Source organism: Geotrypetes seraphini, chromosome 3, assembly GCF_902459505.1.
Source record: "Geotrypetes seraphini chromosome 3, aGeoSer1.1, whole genome shotgun sequence".
NCBI lineage: Eukaryota > Metazoa > Chordata > Amphibia > Gymnophiona > Dermophiidae > Geotrypetes > Geotrypetes seraphini.
This window is the reverse complement of record NC_047086.1, coordinates 138,953,381-138,968,757: the sequence shown is the minus strand read 5'-3', so window position 1 is coordinate 138,968,757 and position 15,377 is coordinate 138,953,381. Positions and strand designations below refer to the sequence as shown.

At 45.9% G+C, this 15,377-nt stretch overlaps 1 protein-coding gene across 1 annotated transcript in view; it reads right to left on the bottom strand.

The window, feature by feature from the left end:
* Positions 1-15,377, bottom strand: part of AGBL5 (ATP/GTP binding protein like 5) — a 327,772-nt gene that overhangs the window by 149,473 nt on the left and 162,922 nt on the right. Inside the window, 1 exon segment of the mRNA XM_033939734.1 lies at positions 62-671. Coding sequence (XP_033795625.1) covers positions 62-671 — 610 coding nt within the window.

Genomic DNA, 15,377 nt, shown 5'->3' with positions numbered 1-15,377 from the left:
CTGTTATGTAAGAGTTTGAACTTTTGTCTTTATTATAGAAAGGAGAGAAAATCTCTATCACCTGATCATTCTCCTCACTGCAACTGTTCCCATACATGAAGCAACCACGCTTGGATGCGTGCCCATGCAAGTCTACATAGTATGCAATTCCACTTTCCTGCGGGTTAATAGTTTCAGTGGGATCAGCAGATGGTGGCGTCTCCTCTTGATTTTCACACTCTTGGTTTTCACACTGCACCTCCTTATTGAGCTTTGGGCTAGAGTCCATAGTCCACATCACTGTATTGTTGATAAAGCCATCTGGCATGGACTGTTCAATTACATCATCAGCCAGCATTGGCACTTCTTCTACCTGCTGTAAGGCTTGAGATGGCATAATGAAATCATCCTCATTAGCTACAGAATTGAGGAGATTGTTGGTTTTCTCTAGCTCAGACAGTGAGGTTTTGCAGGTGAAGGTATAGTTTTCAATGGAATGATTAGAAGTTTTTGTATTTGTTATATTAGAGACAAGCGGAGAAACAAAGGTTCGCCAGTCTGGGTAGTTTGGTCGTACACGGTTGTGAACATGATGGTACATGAGTACTGCTTTAGCTCCATAAACTGCTGGGTGAAGTTCAAAATCTGGATTTAAGTACTGCCGATTTAAGTTCACACCTCTTGAGTCAGTTCTGTAAAAGGGAGAGAGAATGCAAAAGAAACCAATAAACCAGTGTGTCTCAAACTTTTTCGAGCTGGGGCACACTAAAAGTAGTGGCCACGACTTGAGGCACCCAGAAGTGTGCGGACGTCGCCGTGATGACATCACGTACATGCGTGGCATCATCATGCTGACATCCACGCATGCGCAGAGGCCCTCCAGACAGGCCCTGAAATGCCAGTAGGGTGTGCCAGCAGGGAATTCTAACAAATATCAACTGAGTACCCCCAACCACTGAACTCCAAAACTCCACCCTAGACCCACCTAAGCTCTTCCCCAGATCCCACCCCCTTTACTAACTGTAATGTAATTTTTTTCCATTCATTTTTCATATACACACAATATACACAGCAGATATAAATTCTCAAAACTGACACATTTCAATCACTATATATAAAATCATTTTCCCTACCTTTGTTGTCTGGTGACTTTATTTTTCTGTGCTATAAACTATGTTTCCAAGGCCTTCTTATCCATTGACTGTTTTTCTCTCCGTCTTCACTGTCTGCCTTGCATCCATCTTTGATCCAAACAGACTGGGGGTTCTGAATTACAGTCCACTCGAGGGGGCAATACTTTCAAAATAGAACAAAACACAAAAGACCCCTCCTCTCATCAATACTGGGCAAGTTTCTCAAATAATATCATCATGTAACATTTAAAGGCTTTTAAATATTTAAATGTGCTCATAAGCTCTTCAGCAAGGCGCCACAGCAGCGGTACAACGTCGCTGGAAAGGTGCTTGAATTTTAATCATAACACATTGCATGGAGCAAGGATTCTTGTTTCTACTGGTGTGGCAAATATTATGGCTCTACAAAAGCACTTTAACAGTAGACCACTTATCTGAAAAGGTCAGTTCACGGCTCCAACACAGTCTGTGTTTCGCTAAGCAACATCAGGAAGCCGGAAGGATAAGCTTTTTATATTGATTTTATTTGCAGTGTGCAGTGCCTGAGTCCTTTGGTCTACACACTTGATGTTGAAAAAAGCTTATCCTTCCGGCTTCCTGATGTAGCTTAGCGAAAACACAGACTGTGTTGGAGCCGTGAACTAACCTTTTCAGATAAGTGGGCTACTGTTAAACAGCTTTTGTAGAGCCATAACATTTGCCACTCCAGTAGAAGCAAGAATCCTTGCTCCATGCAATGTGTTATGATTAACATTCAAGCACCTTTCCAGCGACATTTCCCTGCTGCTGTGGCGCCTTGCTGAAGAGCTTATGAGCACATTTAAATATTTAAAAGCCTTTAAATGTTACATGATATTATTTGAGAAACTTGCCCAGTATTGATGAGGGGGGTCTTTTGTATTTTGTTCTATTTTGCATCCATCTTTGACTTAACATTCAATATTTCCATTTTTCTGTTTTCTGCTCAAAATCTACTCTCTCTCTCTCCTTCCCTCCCTATTTCCATGGTCTGACATCTCTCTCCTTCCCTCCCCCCCAGTGGTCCGACGACATCTCTCGCCTTCCTTTCCCCCCTTCCCAGTCTGGCATCTTTCTCCTCTCCTTCCCATAATCTGGCATCTCTCTTTACTACAGTACTACTATTATTATTTCTATAGCGCTACTAGACTCCCCTCCTTCCCTGGTCTGATATTTCTCCCTTCCTTTAGTCATCTCTCCTCCCCCCCAGTATAACATTTCTTTTTCCCTTCTTCCTTTCTGCCCCCTGCAGTCCATCTCCCTTCCCTTCCTCCTTTCTATTCCCCCATCCCAGTCCAACAGTCCTCCCTCCTTTCCACCAGTCCAACATTTTTCCCTCCTTTCCATCAGTCTATTTTTTTCTCTCTTCCTCCTGCATGCTTCTCCTCTGGTCCTCCTTCCCTCCCCTAACCAACATCTCTCTCTCTCTCTCCATGAGTCCAACTTTTCACTCTCTGCCTTCTCCCCATTCCCGAGAGTGTAACATTTCTCCTTCCCTCCTTTCTGTCCTCCCCATCCATCTCACCATCTCCACGAGTCCAACACTTTCTCCCTCCTGCACACTTTCTCTCTCTGTCCTTGCCTCTTTCCTCAAGTGGCATCCCTCCTTCCCAACCCCCAACCCAACATGCTCTCTCCCCATGCACCATCTCACCCTCCCCTCCAGTGTGTAGCACCTTTCCTTTCCCTCCCTTTCTGCCAGGTCCAGCAGCACCTCTTCTACCTTCCTTTTATCTCCCCCCTGTCCAGCAGTACCCCTTCCCTGCTCCCCATGTCCTCCAGTACCCCTTCTCCCTTCCCTGCTCCCCATGACCAGCATTACCACTTCTCCCTTCCCTGCTCCCCATGTTCAAGAGTATCCCTTATCCCTTCCCTGTCCAGCAATACCTCTCCTGTCACTCCCAGCGGCAGCTCACTGTGTGCTTTTAACTTTGGCACACAGCTGCCACTAGCAGTAGTTTAACCTGGTTTTGTCAGGTAACCTCAAGGCTTTTGCTAGGCCGGCCCACTTCAATGATGCGATGCGGGCCAGCCTAGCAAAGGCCCCGAAGCTGCCTGATGAAACCAGGCTAAACTACTAATAGTGGCAGCTCTGTGCCAAAGTTAAAATCATACAGAGCTGCCACTGCTGGTCCGGGGGCAAGGAGACAAGGAAGGCAGGAGTCCTGGCAGATACGTGCAACGCGACAGTAAAAGTCAGCTGACATAGGCGTCGGAGCCTGTCTTCCTGCCCTGTGAGCAATGGCACACTTAAAATCTCAAAAAGCACACCGTTTGCGATACACTGCAATAAACCAAGTCATCAGTTTCACAATCACCCAACCCCTTTTAAAGTGTATCAGAGCACTAAATATCTATATAAATAAGATTACAATATGTTAGAGCTTAGCCCAACTGTATATAGTGATTACAGGCAGTCCAAGAGTTACAGACACCCAACTTAAATACAACTTATACTTAAGAACACAGTTTAAGCTTCATTTGATTTCACTGAGCAGTATTTCCAGTGGCAAAGACTCCTACACGTCTCCTGTAGCAGATTCAGGAATGCTGCATGGCCACAATATGAACAGTGTGTAGTTCTGCATGTTGCAGCAAGAATCTTAAAATCTTCAAGTTCTGAATTACTGAACATACAAATTTGACTTAAGAACAGCTTTAAAAATGTAACTCGTTCTTAACCCGGGGACTGCCTGTATTGTACTTTATTTTATTTAATAGCAGATTTGGTAGACAGCTCAATCGCTAAATAACATTAAGATGGTGTATACACTAATATTCATATCTGTAAAAACTATAAAACCATCTATAAGACATTAAATTAAAAACTGAAGCCCATAGGGAGGCTGAGATAGAGAAGTTTAAAGAACATAAGGAGAGCCTTGACTACAATTCAAAATGCAAAATCTGCAAACCTATTGATTTGTCTTTTATGTTTATTTGGCTTTGTTTAATATCTAGCTCTTCAACTGTGATTCAAATAAAGATACCTGGATCTCAGACCTGAATTAGGAAGTCTCAATTCCCCTGTACATTTCTCACAAGCTGCTGTTTAAAAAATACAAGTCAAAATGCTTTAATGTAGGAGTTTGTTTCACCAATTAGCATAACATAATCTGCATTTTCAAAGGGAACAAATATAGAAATATTTATAAAGTAATTAAGCATAAGAAGCCAAAAGGTTTAGATTTATTAAAATCTTCATACCCTTTGTCACAGCAAACTCAGATTAGCTCAATTTTAAAAAAAAACTGCCTGAAAAACAATCTAGGATAAGGAATCAAGATGTTTCTATGAAGTGAATTTGAACCAAACACCCTGATATGCCAAACACAGAGTAGTTGAAACAATCCAGAATAAAGTTACTCAAGGGTACAGATTATGGGACGGCTATAAGAAATTGTCAGCATAGTTAAGCTACTGGCAGGTCAAATACTGTAAAATTAAAATAGTTTGGCACTACCAACACTGGCTTGCTCATACTGCCTATCCAAAGTCAGTACCGTATTTTCACGCATATAACGCGCGAGTTATACACGATTTTACAAACCGTGCATAACCATGCGCGTTATAGGCGTGAGCGCGTTTTACAACTTTTTTTTTACATAGTTCCCCCCCCCCCCGACGTCCGATTCACCCCGCAGGACCGCTTGCACCCCCACCCCGAAGGACCGCTCGCACTCGCACCCCGAAGGACCGCTCGCACCCCCACAGCCTCCCCACCCCCCACCCCCATCATGGAGAAGCTCCTACCGTTGTCCTGCTGCTTCCTCTGCCGGCGGTCCCGGCCCTGCGTCTGCTGCTTCCTCTTCCGGCGGTCCCGGCCCTTCTGTGAGCCCTGCGTCTGCTGCATCCTCTTCCGGCGGTCCCGGCCCTTCTGTGAGCCCTGCGCCTGCGCTGCTTCCTCTTCCGGCGGTCCTGCCCTTTCTCTGACGTCTGACTTTTGTGAATAACGCCTCTGGTAAGATGCAGAAGGCTTGAAACTCCTAGTTGATGGGGGTTTAGGTTTTGGTCGAATGAGAGCAACAAATAATTTCTCATGTTCAGATAAGCGTTTCATAGCTGCTTCAATAGTCATCAAAGAGCTCAGTGCTATGGCATGGGATGATTGCCAGCCTATCTTGTAGATTTGGATCCAAGTCCACAATGCGAAGCCAGGCAAAGCGCCGTATTGTCACTGAGAAAGAAGTCACCCATGAAGACATTTCAAACACATCATATGCTGCTTCAACCATTTGAACCCATAGCTGAACATAAGAATTGCTGCTGGGTCAAACCAGTGGTCCATCGTGCCCAGCAATTCACTCACGCGGTGGCCCTTAGGTCAAAGACTAGTGCCCTAACTGAGACTAGCCTTCTGGTTCAGCAGGAACTTGTCTAACTTTGTCTTGAATCTCTGGAGGGTGTTTTCCCCTATAACAGCCTCCAGAAGAGCATTCGAGTTTTCCACCACTCTCTGGGTGAAGAACTTCCTTACGTTTGTACGGAATCTATCCCCTTTTAACTTTAGAGAATGCCCTCTCTTTCTTGCTACTTTGGAGAGGATGAACAATCTGTCTTTATCTACTTAGTCTATTCCCTTCATTATCTTGAACGTTTCGATCATGTCCCCTCTCAGTCTCCTCTTTTCAAGAGAGAAGAGGCCCAGTTTCTCTAACCTCACTGAGATAGAGTAGAATGCATGTGCTGAAATTCAGTCAAACGATGCGGAGGTAAGTACTTGAAAAATGAAGGCAGGGTCTTCACCCAGTGCTTGAGATATTTGGTAAAACAAAGTTATAGTTCAAGATTCTATTCATCACCATGGAATTTTGATAAGAGTCTACGTTCAAATTTGTCCGAATTTGTCCCTCCCGGCCTGGTGGGACCGCTGCACAGACTCTAGAAGGGTGAGAGCATTTCAAGGATGATTCGACCACCAGAGGTGGTGTGAAAGTTGTGGTTTCTCAAATCCCTTGCAAGGTACTGTCTTATAGCGAGATTCCAATTTTGTTGGCACTGCTGGAATGGAATATGGTGTATCAAGTTGAAACAATCCAGGTGTATCAAGGTTTCGCTGGAAAGTGTGCTGAAGAATGCCATTCACAGGCAACTTCAGAGATTCCCTGGGAGGATGAAGCATCTCCAGTTCCTGCAACATTTCTTTAGTGTATTTTGAATCAGGCTCCAAAGGAACATCCAGATCCTTAGACATTTGGCAAAGGAACTTCGAGAAGGACACCAGATCAACCGAAGAATGTTCTTCGTGAGGAGAAGTAGGACGAGATCTTTGAAATGCAGAGAAAAAAAGTGAAGCCTCACATGAGTATTGATACTGGAGATCTGATTCAGGAGGTAGTGATGTAGAAGAATACCTACTCCTGGAAGGAACAGGAGAAAGGGAATGCTTCCTTTTAGAGGATTGAGCTGGAGATGATGAAGAATGCCTCGGTGAATGGTGTCTTGGCGAGGAAGACCTATTCCTGGAAGAGTTGGAATGGGAAACATCCTGATGTTGCCTCAAATGATGACACTCAGAAAGGTCCCGAGTCTGTCGAGGTGACTTTGAGACTTGCCTCGATGAATGCTTCGATGGATGGTGCGAAAGCAGAGCTGGAGTTCAAGACCTTGGTGACCTGGATTGATGCAACGAGGAATGACTCGATGAGGATCGAGATCGAGACATTCTCAACGACTTGACTTCTTGTCTGTTAGATGAGTGCTCATGTTGGTTTCGGGACACTCTAAAGGATTTGACTCCTTGTAAAGTAGAAGAGTGCTCAGGCTGGACTGCAGGTAGCAGTGTCGAGGTTGAAGTTAGTTTTGCAATCATATTGCCAAACTCCTTGTGCAAAAGTGCTTCCAGCATATCCTGAAAAACAGGCACTGACACCAATGGAGCTGGTATCTTTGATGCAGGTGTGCCTTCTGGCGAGGAAGACCTCGATCTAGAAAGGTTTCTTTATCTGCAAGCCTCTGGGTGGCCAGCAGGACTAAACTCTCTGCCTGAATGGCCAGAGACTCAGCTTGGAGGGCTGGTGGCTTCTTAGCCAGCATGCCTGGGTGATGAGACATCGACTTGGACGGAGCCCCATCCAGAGATGTCTTCGACGACTTCCCCCAAGGTCTAATACTTGGCCATCGAGACTGGTTTAGTCGAGGCAGAGGTAGGTGTTGAGGCCAAGGCCTTTACCATCGAGGAAGATTTAGTCGATGTCAAGGTAAAAGGTTTATCCGAAGTCAGATCCATACCTCCAAAGATTTTCTCTTGTTGAAGCCGTTTCTTAAACTTGTGGTTACGCGGTTAACAAGCACAATGTAATGTAAAAAAAAAAAAGTAAGACTTCTTCTGAAGTGTAGCACAGCGAATGCACAACTCTGTGCAGTGGTCTGGGCCCAGACACTGAATACACCAATGATGGAGATCGGTGATGGAGATCGCACGTTGACACCGACTAAACTTCTTGAAGCCAGTGATTGGACGGGACATCGAGGTAAAGATGGCTGCAGCCAAATTACCAGAAGTCAAAATAAGGTAGATTATTTTTTTTGACACATATCGCAACAACTCTCAGAGTAAAATAACAAGCAAAAGCCACAGCAGAGAAGGCAAAAAAGACCAAACTAGTTTGTATACTCACGCAGAACCTCGAAGCGATGGCTTCTCAGCTCCATGGAAAAACTAGAACTGAGGAGACACACACCCTACGTCGGGTGGGAAGGCACTCGCGCATGCTCGGTGCGACAGTCGCAAACTTTCTAAAAGTTCTTCAAGGAAGTCTGCTTGTGAAGCTATCCACATCGTGGCTCCATGGATGATGTCACCCATATATGAGAATATGCTGCCTGCTTGTCCTGGGATAATGGAGTCAATGCAGTGGAAGCACAAGTCATCCCCTACCCCAAAAAAGTTCAAGACTGAAAAATCTGCAGGCAAAGTCATGGTAACTGTCTTCTGGGATAATGAAGGCCTTTTGCTTCTGGAGTTAATGCCACACAAGACAACCATAACCGGGAGAGTTATGCCAACACAATGATCACTTTGAGGGAATCAATCAAAGAGAAGAGATGAGAAAAACTCACAGCAGGTGTGCTGCTTCTTAACGGCAATATGCTGGTGCACATCATGACAGGCTGTCATCCAAGAATGTGGATTTCAACAGCTGAACCATCCAACCTATAGTTCAAATCTGGCTCCCTCGGATTATTTCCTGTTCTGAATTTTGAAGAAATCTCTCAGTGGACAGCGGTTTTTAAGTGATGAAGACATCAAGGAAACTGCGACATCCTGGTTTGAAGGCCAAATTCTTTTCAAAAGGGTTAAAGTCATTGCACAAGAACACAAAAACATAAGAATAGTCTTACTGGGTCAGACCAATGGGCCATCTAACCCAGTAGCCTGTCCACACAGTGGCCAATCCAGGTCACTAGTACCTGGCAAAACCCCAAAAAGTAGCAACATTCCATGTTACCGGGTCGCGCTAGAGAGCCCGAACAATATAGAGGTTTGAAGCACGAGCTCCCGCCAACGGCTCCGCTAACTGCACATTTTCACTCAATATTTTTTTGAGAAAGTGTGATATTTGTTGCTGCAATGATGCCTAATCCTAAACTGGGAAAAATTGAGGCTGCCTTTGCGAGTTCCTCTGGCGCCAAGAGACTGAAACAGGATCTGCCGTCTCCCACCAAAGGCGATGCAGGCAGACCGCGTGATGATACTGCAGACATGGTACATGATCAACTACAGCATATTTCCAACATGCTTACTGAGACATTAAGACTGAGATCATAAATCTCACAGCGAAGATGTCAGCTTTGGACTCTAAATTGCTTACCTGGAAAGGAAAAGCAAGCTCATTGATGAGATCGCCACTAATCAAAAAAATGGATCAGCGGGCACTGCATGCAATGGAGGTGCAGTTGGAGGACTTTGGCAATTGAAGCCACAGGAACAATTTACGTCTTAGTGGATTACATGAGGGCATGGAGGGCTCAGATGCCTGGCTTCCTAAGGTGCTCTCGCTGTAGTTTGACAGGGTAATAGAGGTGGAGAGGGCCCATCAGGTGCCGACCAAGTATCCTTCAGGATCTCAGCAGGTGCGACCGATGGTGCTGAAAATACTGTGTTTTCCACATGTGGTGGCGATTTTGGATAAGATGAAGACTCTTCATAAAATTGAATTGCAGGGCCAAACCATTTACATATCTGAAGATTTCACCAAAGCTAAGGCAGAAAAATGTTGAAAGCTTTTGGCCCTGCGGCCTCATCTGCGCGCGCTTAAGGTGTGCTTCAGCCTTCTTTCACCGGCGCAATTTAAGATCACCTATCAGAACCGGACAAAACCCTGCACTAATCCAGAGGAGGTGGATCGGTTCCTGCGTGAACAAGAAGATCAGCAGCGGATGGACAGTTAATAAATTAAGGGTTTTGTCACTATGGGATAGATTCACTAAGCAAACCGATTGGTTTACGAGCCCTTTGCGACCCGATTTCCCTCCTGCAGTATTCACTAACCTGTTTTGCGATCCAATTCCGATCCGTGCATGCAAATGAGGGGAACTGCATGTAAAGTAGGGAGGGACACAATTCACTAAACAAATTTGCCAATTCGACTGTGCTGGCCAATCAACCCAAAAGGCGACTGCTGAAGACCAGTTGCTGAAGCCCTTTCCGACTGCATTCTGCCGCCCTGCTCTCAGCCCTGTCAGCCCCGATCTCCTGCTTCCCCGATCTGCCTTATTTTGTTCTGGGTGGTGACTGGAACTTGGTTCTGGATGATCACTTGGACAGACAATCTCAGGCCTCTTATCGGCCTCCAAATCCACACCCTGACTTCTTGAACGTTATCCAGGCCTATGGTATAACCCAGGGGTGCCCACACTTTTTGGGCTTGCGAGCTACTTTTAAAATGACCAAGTCAAAATTATCTACCAATAATAAATTTTTTAAAAAGCACATTGTACGCAGAGAAAATGTTAATTATTTATATTCCAGATTTTTTTCAAAGAGGTCAAGGCAGATGACTTTATGCAATGTCACCTCAGTAACAACTATACAAAAATAGACAAATATACCCCCTCCCTTTTTACTAAACTGCAATAGCGGTTTTTAGCGCAGGGAGCTGCGCTGAATGCCCTGCTCTCGATGCTCATAGGCTCCCTGCGCTAAAAACCGCTTTTGCAGTTTAGTAAAAGGGGGCCATAATGCAAAATATAGACAGCAGATATAAATTCTCAAAACGGACACATTTTGATCACTAAATTGAAAATAAAATCATTTTTACTACCTTTGTTGTCTGGTGATTTCATGAGTCTCTGGTTGCACTTTCTTCTTCTGACTGTGCATCCAATATTTCTTCCCTTCTTTCAGCCTCCTGTATGCTTCCTCTCCTACAGACCTCATTTCCTCCCCCAACTTTTTCATCCTCTCTTCCTGCCCCCTCCTCTTTCTTTCTTTCAGTCTTTCTCCATGCCCCATTTCTTTCTGTCTGTCTTTCTCTCTCCATGCCCCTTATTTCTTTTTGTTTGTCTTTCTCTCTCCATGCCCCTTCTTTCTTTCTGCCTGTCTTTCTCTCTCCATGCCCCCTTTCTGTCTTTCTGCCTCTTTCTCTCTACATGCCCCCTTTCTTTCTTTCTGCCTCTTTCTCTCTCCATGCCCTCTTTCTTTTTTTCTGCCTGTCTTTCCCTCTCCATGCCCACTTTCTGTCTTTCTCTCTCCATGCCCCCTCTTTCTTTTTTTCCCTCTTTCTTTTTTTACCCCTTTCTTTCTGTTTCCCTGCCCCCCTTTGTCTGTCTTTCTCTCTCCATGCCCCCTTTCTATCTGTCTTTCTCTCCATTCTCCCTTTCTTTCTTTCCCCCTTTCTTTCTGTTTCCCTGCCCCCCCTTTCTGTCATTCTCTCTCCATGCCCCCCTTTCTTTCTGTTTCCATGCCTTCCCCTTTCTGTCTGTCTTTCTCTCTCTATACCCCCTTTCTTTCTGTTTCCCTGCCCCCCCTTTTTTGTGTCTCCCTGCCTGCCCCCTTTCTTTCTTCCTGCCCTCCTTCAAACCACCGCCGCCACCATCAGGGAACAGACCCCCAAGCCACCGCCACCGAGTTCTGCTCTCCCTGCTTCTCGACACCGTAAAGAGGATGCAGGAGCGCCGGGCCGAGCACCCTTCCACAACCGACATCAATTCTAATGTCGGAGAGGAAGTTCCGGCCAGCCAGGCAGCGATTGGCTGGCCCAGAACTTCCTCTCCGAAGTCAGAATTGACGTCGAGTGGGGAAGCCTGCTCGGCCTGGTGCTTCTGCGTCCTCTTTACAGCGTCAGGAAGCAGGTAGAACGAAGGCAATGCAAGTCTATCATGGAGCCCGGGATGGGCTCCACGATCATCTCGCGTTGCCTTTGCGATCTACTGGTCGATCGTGATCGACCTTTTGGGCACCCCTAGTCTAGCCGATGTTTGGCACCTTTTTCATCCAAAAGCTCTTGAATATACATTTTATTCGGCACCTCATTCGTTGGCCATGAGATCGGATTACTTTCTTATTTCTCACTCGCTTCTGGGCAGGCAAGTAGGAGGCAGGAAAGAAGGAAAGAAAAGCAAAAGGAAAGAAAAGCAGAGAAGAGAACAGGAGAGGGGGGAAGAAGGAGCAAGAGAAGGCAGGAGAGAGCTAGGGGCGTCGGCAAGAGGTAGCTCTGCCCACCCCCAACAACATCCACCAGAGCTCCTCCTTAAAAAAGGAGGGGCCAATGGCACTCAGCAAGATCGCCTTTGCAAAGGGCCTTAAGAAGGGACGAGCAAAGAAGAAACACTAAGGAAGGACACCTACACAGGCAAGTACCACATGGGCAACAGGACAGACAAGCAGTAGATAAACACAGTAGTAGCAGAGGGCAATCACAACAGACACGGAGGACACACACAAGCAACAGGGGTAGAAGGTTTAAAATCAAGAAAAGGACTTCACAGTAACACCGAGGATGCTACACAGATTCCTACACAAGGAGAAGCCACTTCAGATGACAGACCGGCAAGCGGACAGCAATGGATGTAGAAGACAGAAGCAGGATGTTGAACTACCCAGTTTTCTGCACCGCTTGCTATATGTATGACTACCTCCCCTCTGGGAGGCGGTCTTATGTATGCACTCGATGTGAGGAATTGGAGGGCCTGAAGAAGCAAGTCAGACTCCTGGAGGACAGAATACTGCAACTGGAAGCACTTCGAGCAGTGGAAGAGGAGGACAAAGAGGCAGAAAACTTCATGACAGAGGAAACCGTTGAGGAAGAAGTCAGGGAGTTAGAGAAGTTCATCAAATAGGCATACAGGGAGGCCATGGAAAATCACCAACAACAGTGGAGCTGCCAAGATATACCTATAGTGAGCAAAAACCAAGATACACCTACAATGAGTGAGAACCACCTGGAGACCAACCACAAGGAAGATGAGTCTGGTGCAAGCCAACGTCAGGATGAGGGAACATGGAAGTGCACAGAGGACACGGACCTACGGCTGGAGAGATGGTCAAACAACAGAGACACGGACCTGTGGCTAGAGAGGCAAGAGAAGATAGAGAGGACAGCAATCGTCATGGGGGACTTTATCATTAGACAAGTCGACAGCCACATAGCAGGAGGAAGACAGGATCGGCTGGTGACCTGCCTACTGGGAGCCAAGGTAGAAGATATAGTGAGCCACATCAACAGGATCATCGACAGCGTGGAAGAGGAAGAAACGGTGGTGGTGATCCATGTGGGGACAAACAATATGAGCAACAGGAACTACAGCAGGGAAGGACTGAAGGACCAGTTACGGATGCTAGGACGGAAGCTGAAAACCAGAACGCCGAGGGTAGCATTCTCGGAGCTCTTGCCGGTACCCTGGGCTGACAAGAAGAGGCAGACAGAGCTGCAAGCAGTCAACGCATGGATGAGGCGCTAGTGTGAGGAAGAAGGATTCCACTTCATGCAAAATTCGACAACATTCTGGGGGAAAAGCAAGCTATTTAAGAAGGATGGATTCCACCTCAGTGGAGACAGAACAAGGCTACTTGCAAGCAACATCAAGAGAGAAATTGAGAAGTTTTTAAACTAGGAAGAAGAGGAAAGCCGACAGTTGACCAAGAGTCAATGGTTCGGAAACCGGTATACCCAGAGGATAACGTGCAGGAAGATAATGGGAAGACTCACCAGATCACAGGCAAGACAGAAATCCTGACGGATCGAAAGGGACACAAGAGGGAAGGAAATGCAAGAAAATAACAGGCTGCAAACTCAAGGGTATGTACACGAACGCAAGGAGCCTAATGAATAAGATGGGGAAATTGGAAGCTATGGCACAAAAAGATAACCTTGACATCATCGGCATCACAAAAACATGGTGTAACGAGGAAAATGTCTGGGACACTGTGCTATACCGCAGAGACATATCTCTCTCTCCCCTGGCTTCTACTTTGAACAGCATCTTTTGTCCTTCCCCACCAGCCCCATGCCCAACAATTCTCTATCAATCCTCTCCAACACCATGCTGCATCTCTTACTCCCTTCACCACCATGTTCAACATTCATTCTGCTTGCATCCCTATCCATCTCTCTCAACATTCCCTCTCCACCACAACATCCAATACTTCACTCTCCAAGTTTATTAAAAATTTTCTACCGTGCCCTAGGAGAAACCTTCAGGGCGGCTTATAATCTCCCTCCTCTCCACCACTATCATGTCCAACAATTCTTCCTTTCCCCATGTATACCATCTCTCATTCCCTCTCACTCAACATACATATGTCCAATTTTCCTTTTCCCTTCCCTCCCCTAAACTAAACTAAACCTTAGATTTGTATACCGCGCCATCTCTGCAAGCGTAGAGCTTGGCACGGTTTACAGAGTTAGGATAGAAAGGAACTCCAATGAAGGTTAAAGGAAAGGAACTAAGAGGGTAGAGAGGGCCAGGGTACGAGAGAGCAGGAGGTATTAGATACCAGCATCTCTCTTTCCCTCCCTTCCTACCACTCCACCCATGCAGCATCTCTTTCCCTCCCTTCCTACCACTCCACCCATGCAGCATCTCTTTCCCTCCCTTCCTAACCTCCCAGCCTGTGCAGCATCTTTCCTTCCCAACCCCCTCCCAGATCATGCAGCATCTGTGACATGACCTCTCTCTCCAGTTCCTGACTCCCCTATCTATCTTCTCCCTGGCCGTTATAATTTTAAATCTTTGGGGAGAAGTGAGTTTGCTGCGATCAGCCTGCCCCGGAAGTCTTCATTCTGCAGCAACTTCCTGTTCCTGCGTAGGCGGGACACTGTAGAATGAAGGGTTCCAGGGCAGGCTGACGGCAGCAGGCTCACCTTGTTGCCGCTGCCAGCTGTCCAAAGATTTAAAATTAAAGTGGCCAGGGAGGAGGTAGGTGGGGAAATCAGGAGAGCTATAACTGACTCTTCTCCAACCACCAAATTTGGGGAGGCCTTGGCCCCTGTGTCCAACACCCCCCACACCCCCGTTCCAAAACCTATGCTGTTTTCTATCCTTTCTCCTGAATCCTTTGATCTTACTGTGTTCCCATAGTATTATGACTGAGAATAGAGAGAGCTGAGTTGCCAACCAGAAACATTGTTAGTCGTACAACCCGATTGAGTTACACAAAGGCTGAAGTGTAGAGGATTCTGGCTCTCAACTCTATCCATCTCTCGTCCTTTTCAATCCAACTGCATTATCAGTAAATGTTCGTACTGTTTACTATAAATTGCAAATATTCTAAAATAACTGTAAGCAAGCAAATTCTAAAATAAATGTAAGCAAGCAAAAAGTACTGTTAAAGTTGTATTCATGTACACTCTGCTCGTAGTCTAATTTGCTTCCCCCCCCCCAGCCCCTCAAAAAATAATTTTTTTTAGTGTGAATAAACCACAAGATAAATTATCCTGAGGACCTATCAGTGCGCTTACAGTCTCTCACAAGTTATGAATACAATCCTTTTTGGCAAAAAGGATACAGAATTGGGCCCTGATTATAGAAACATAGATGGCAGATAAAGGCCAAATGACCCATCTGCAATAACCATTATCTCTCTCTCCGAGAGATCCCAAGTGCCTATCCCAGGCCCTTTTGAATTCAGACACAGTCTCTGTCTCCACCACCTTTTCTGGGAGACTGTTCCATGCATCTACCACCCTTTCTGTAAAAAAGTATTTCCTTAGATTACTCCAGAATGTATCACCTCTTAACTTAGAAACATAGAAATAGATGGCAGATAAGGGCCACGGCCCATCTAGTCTGCCCACCCTAATG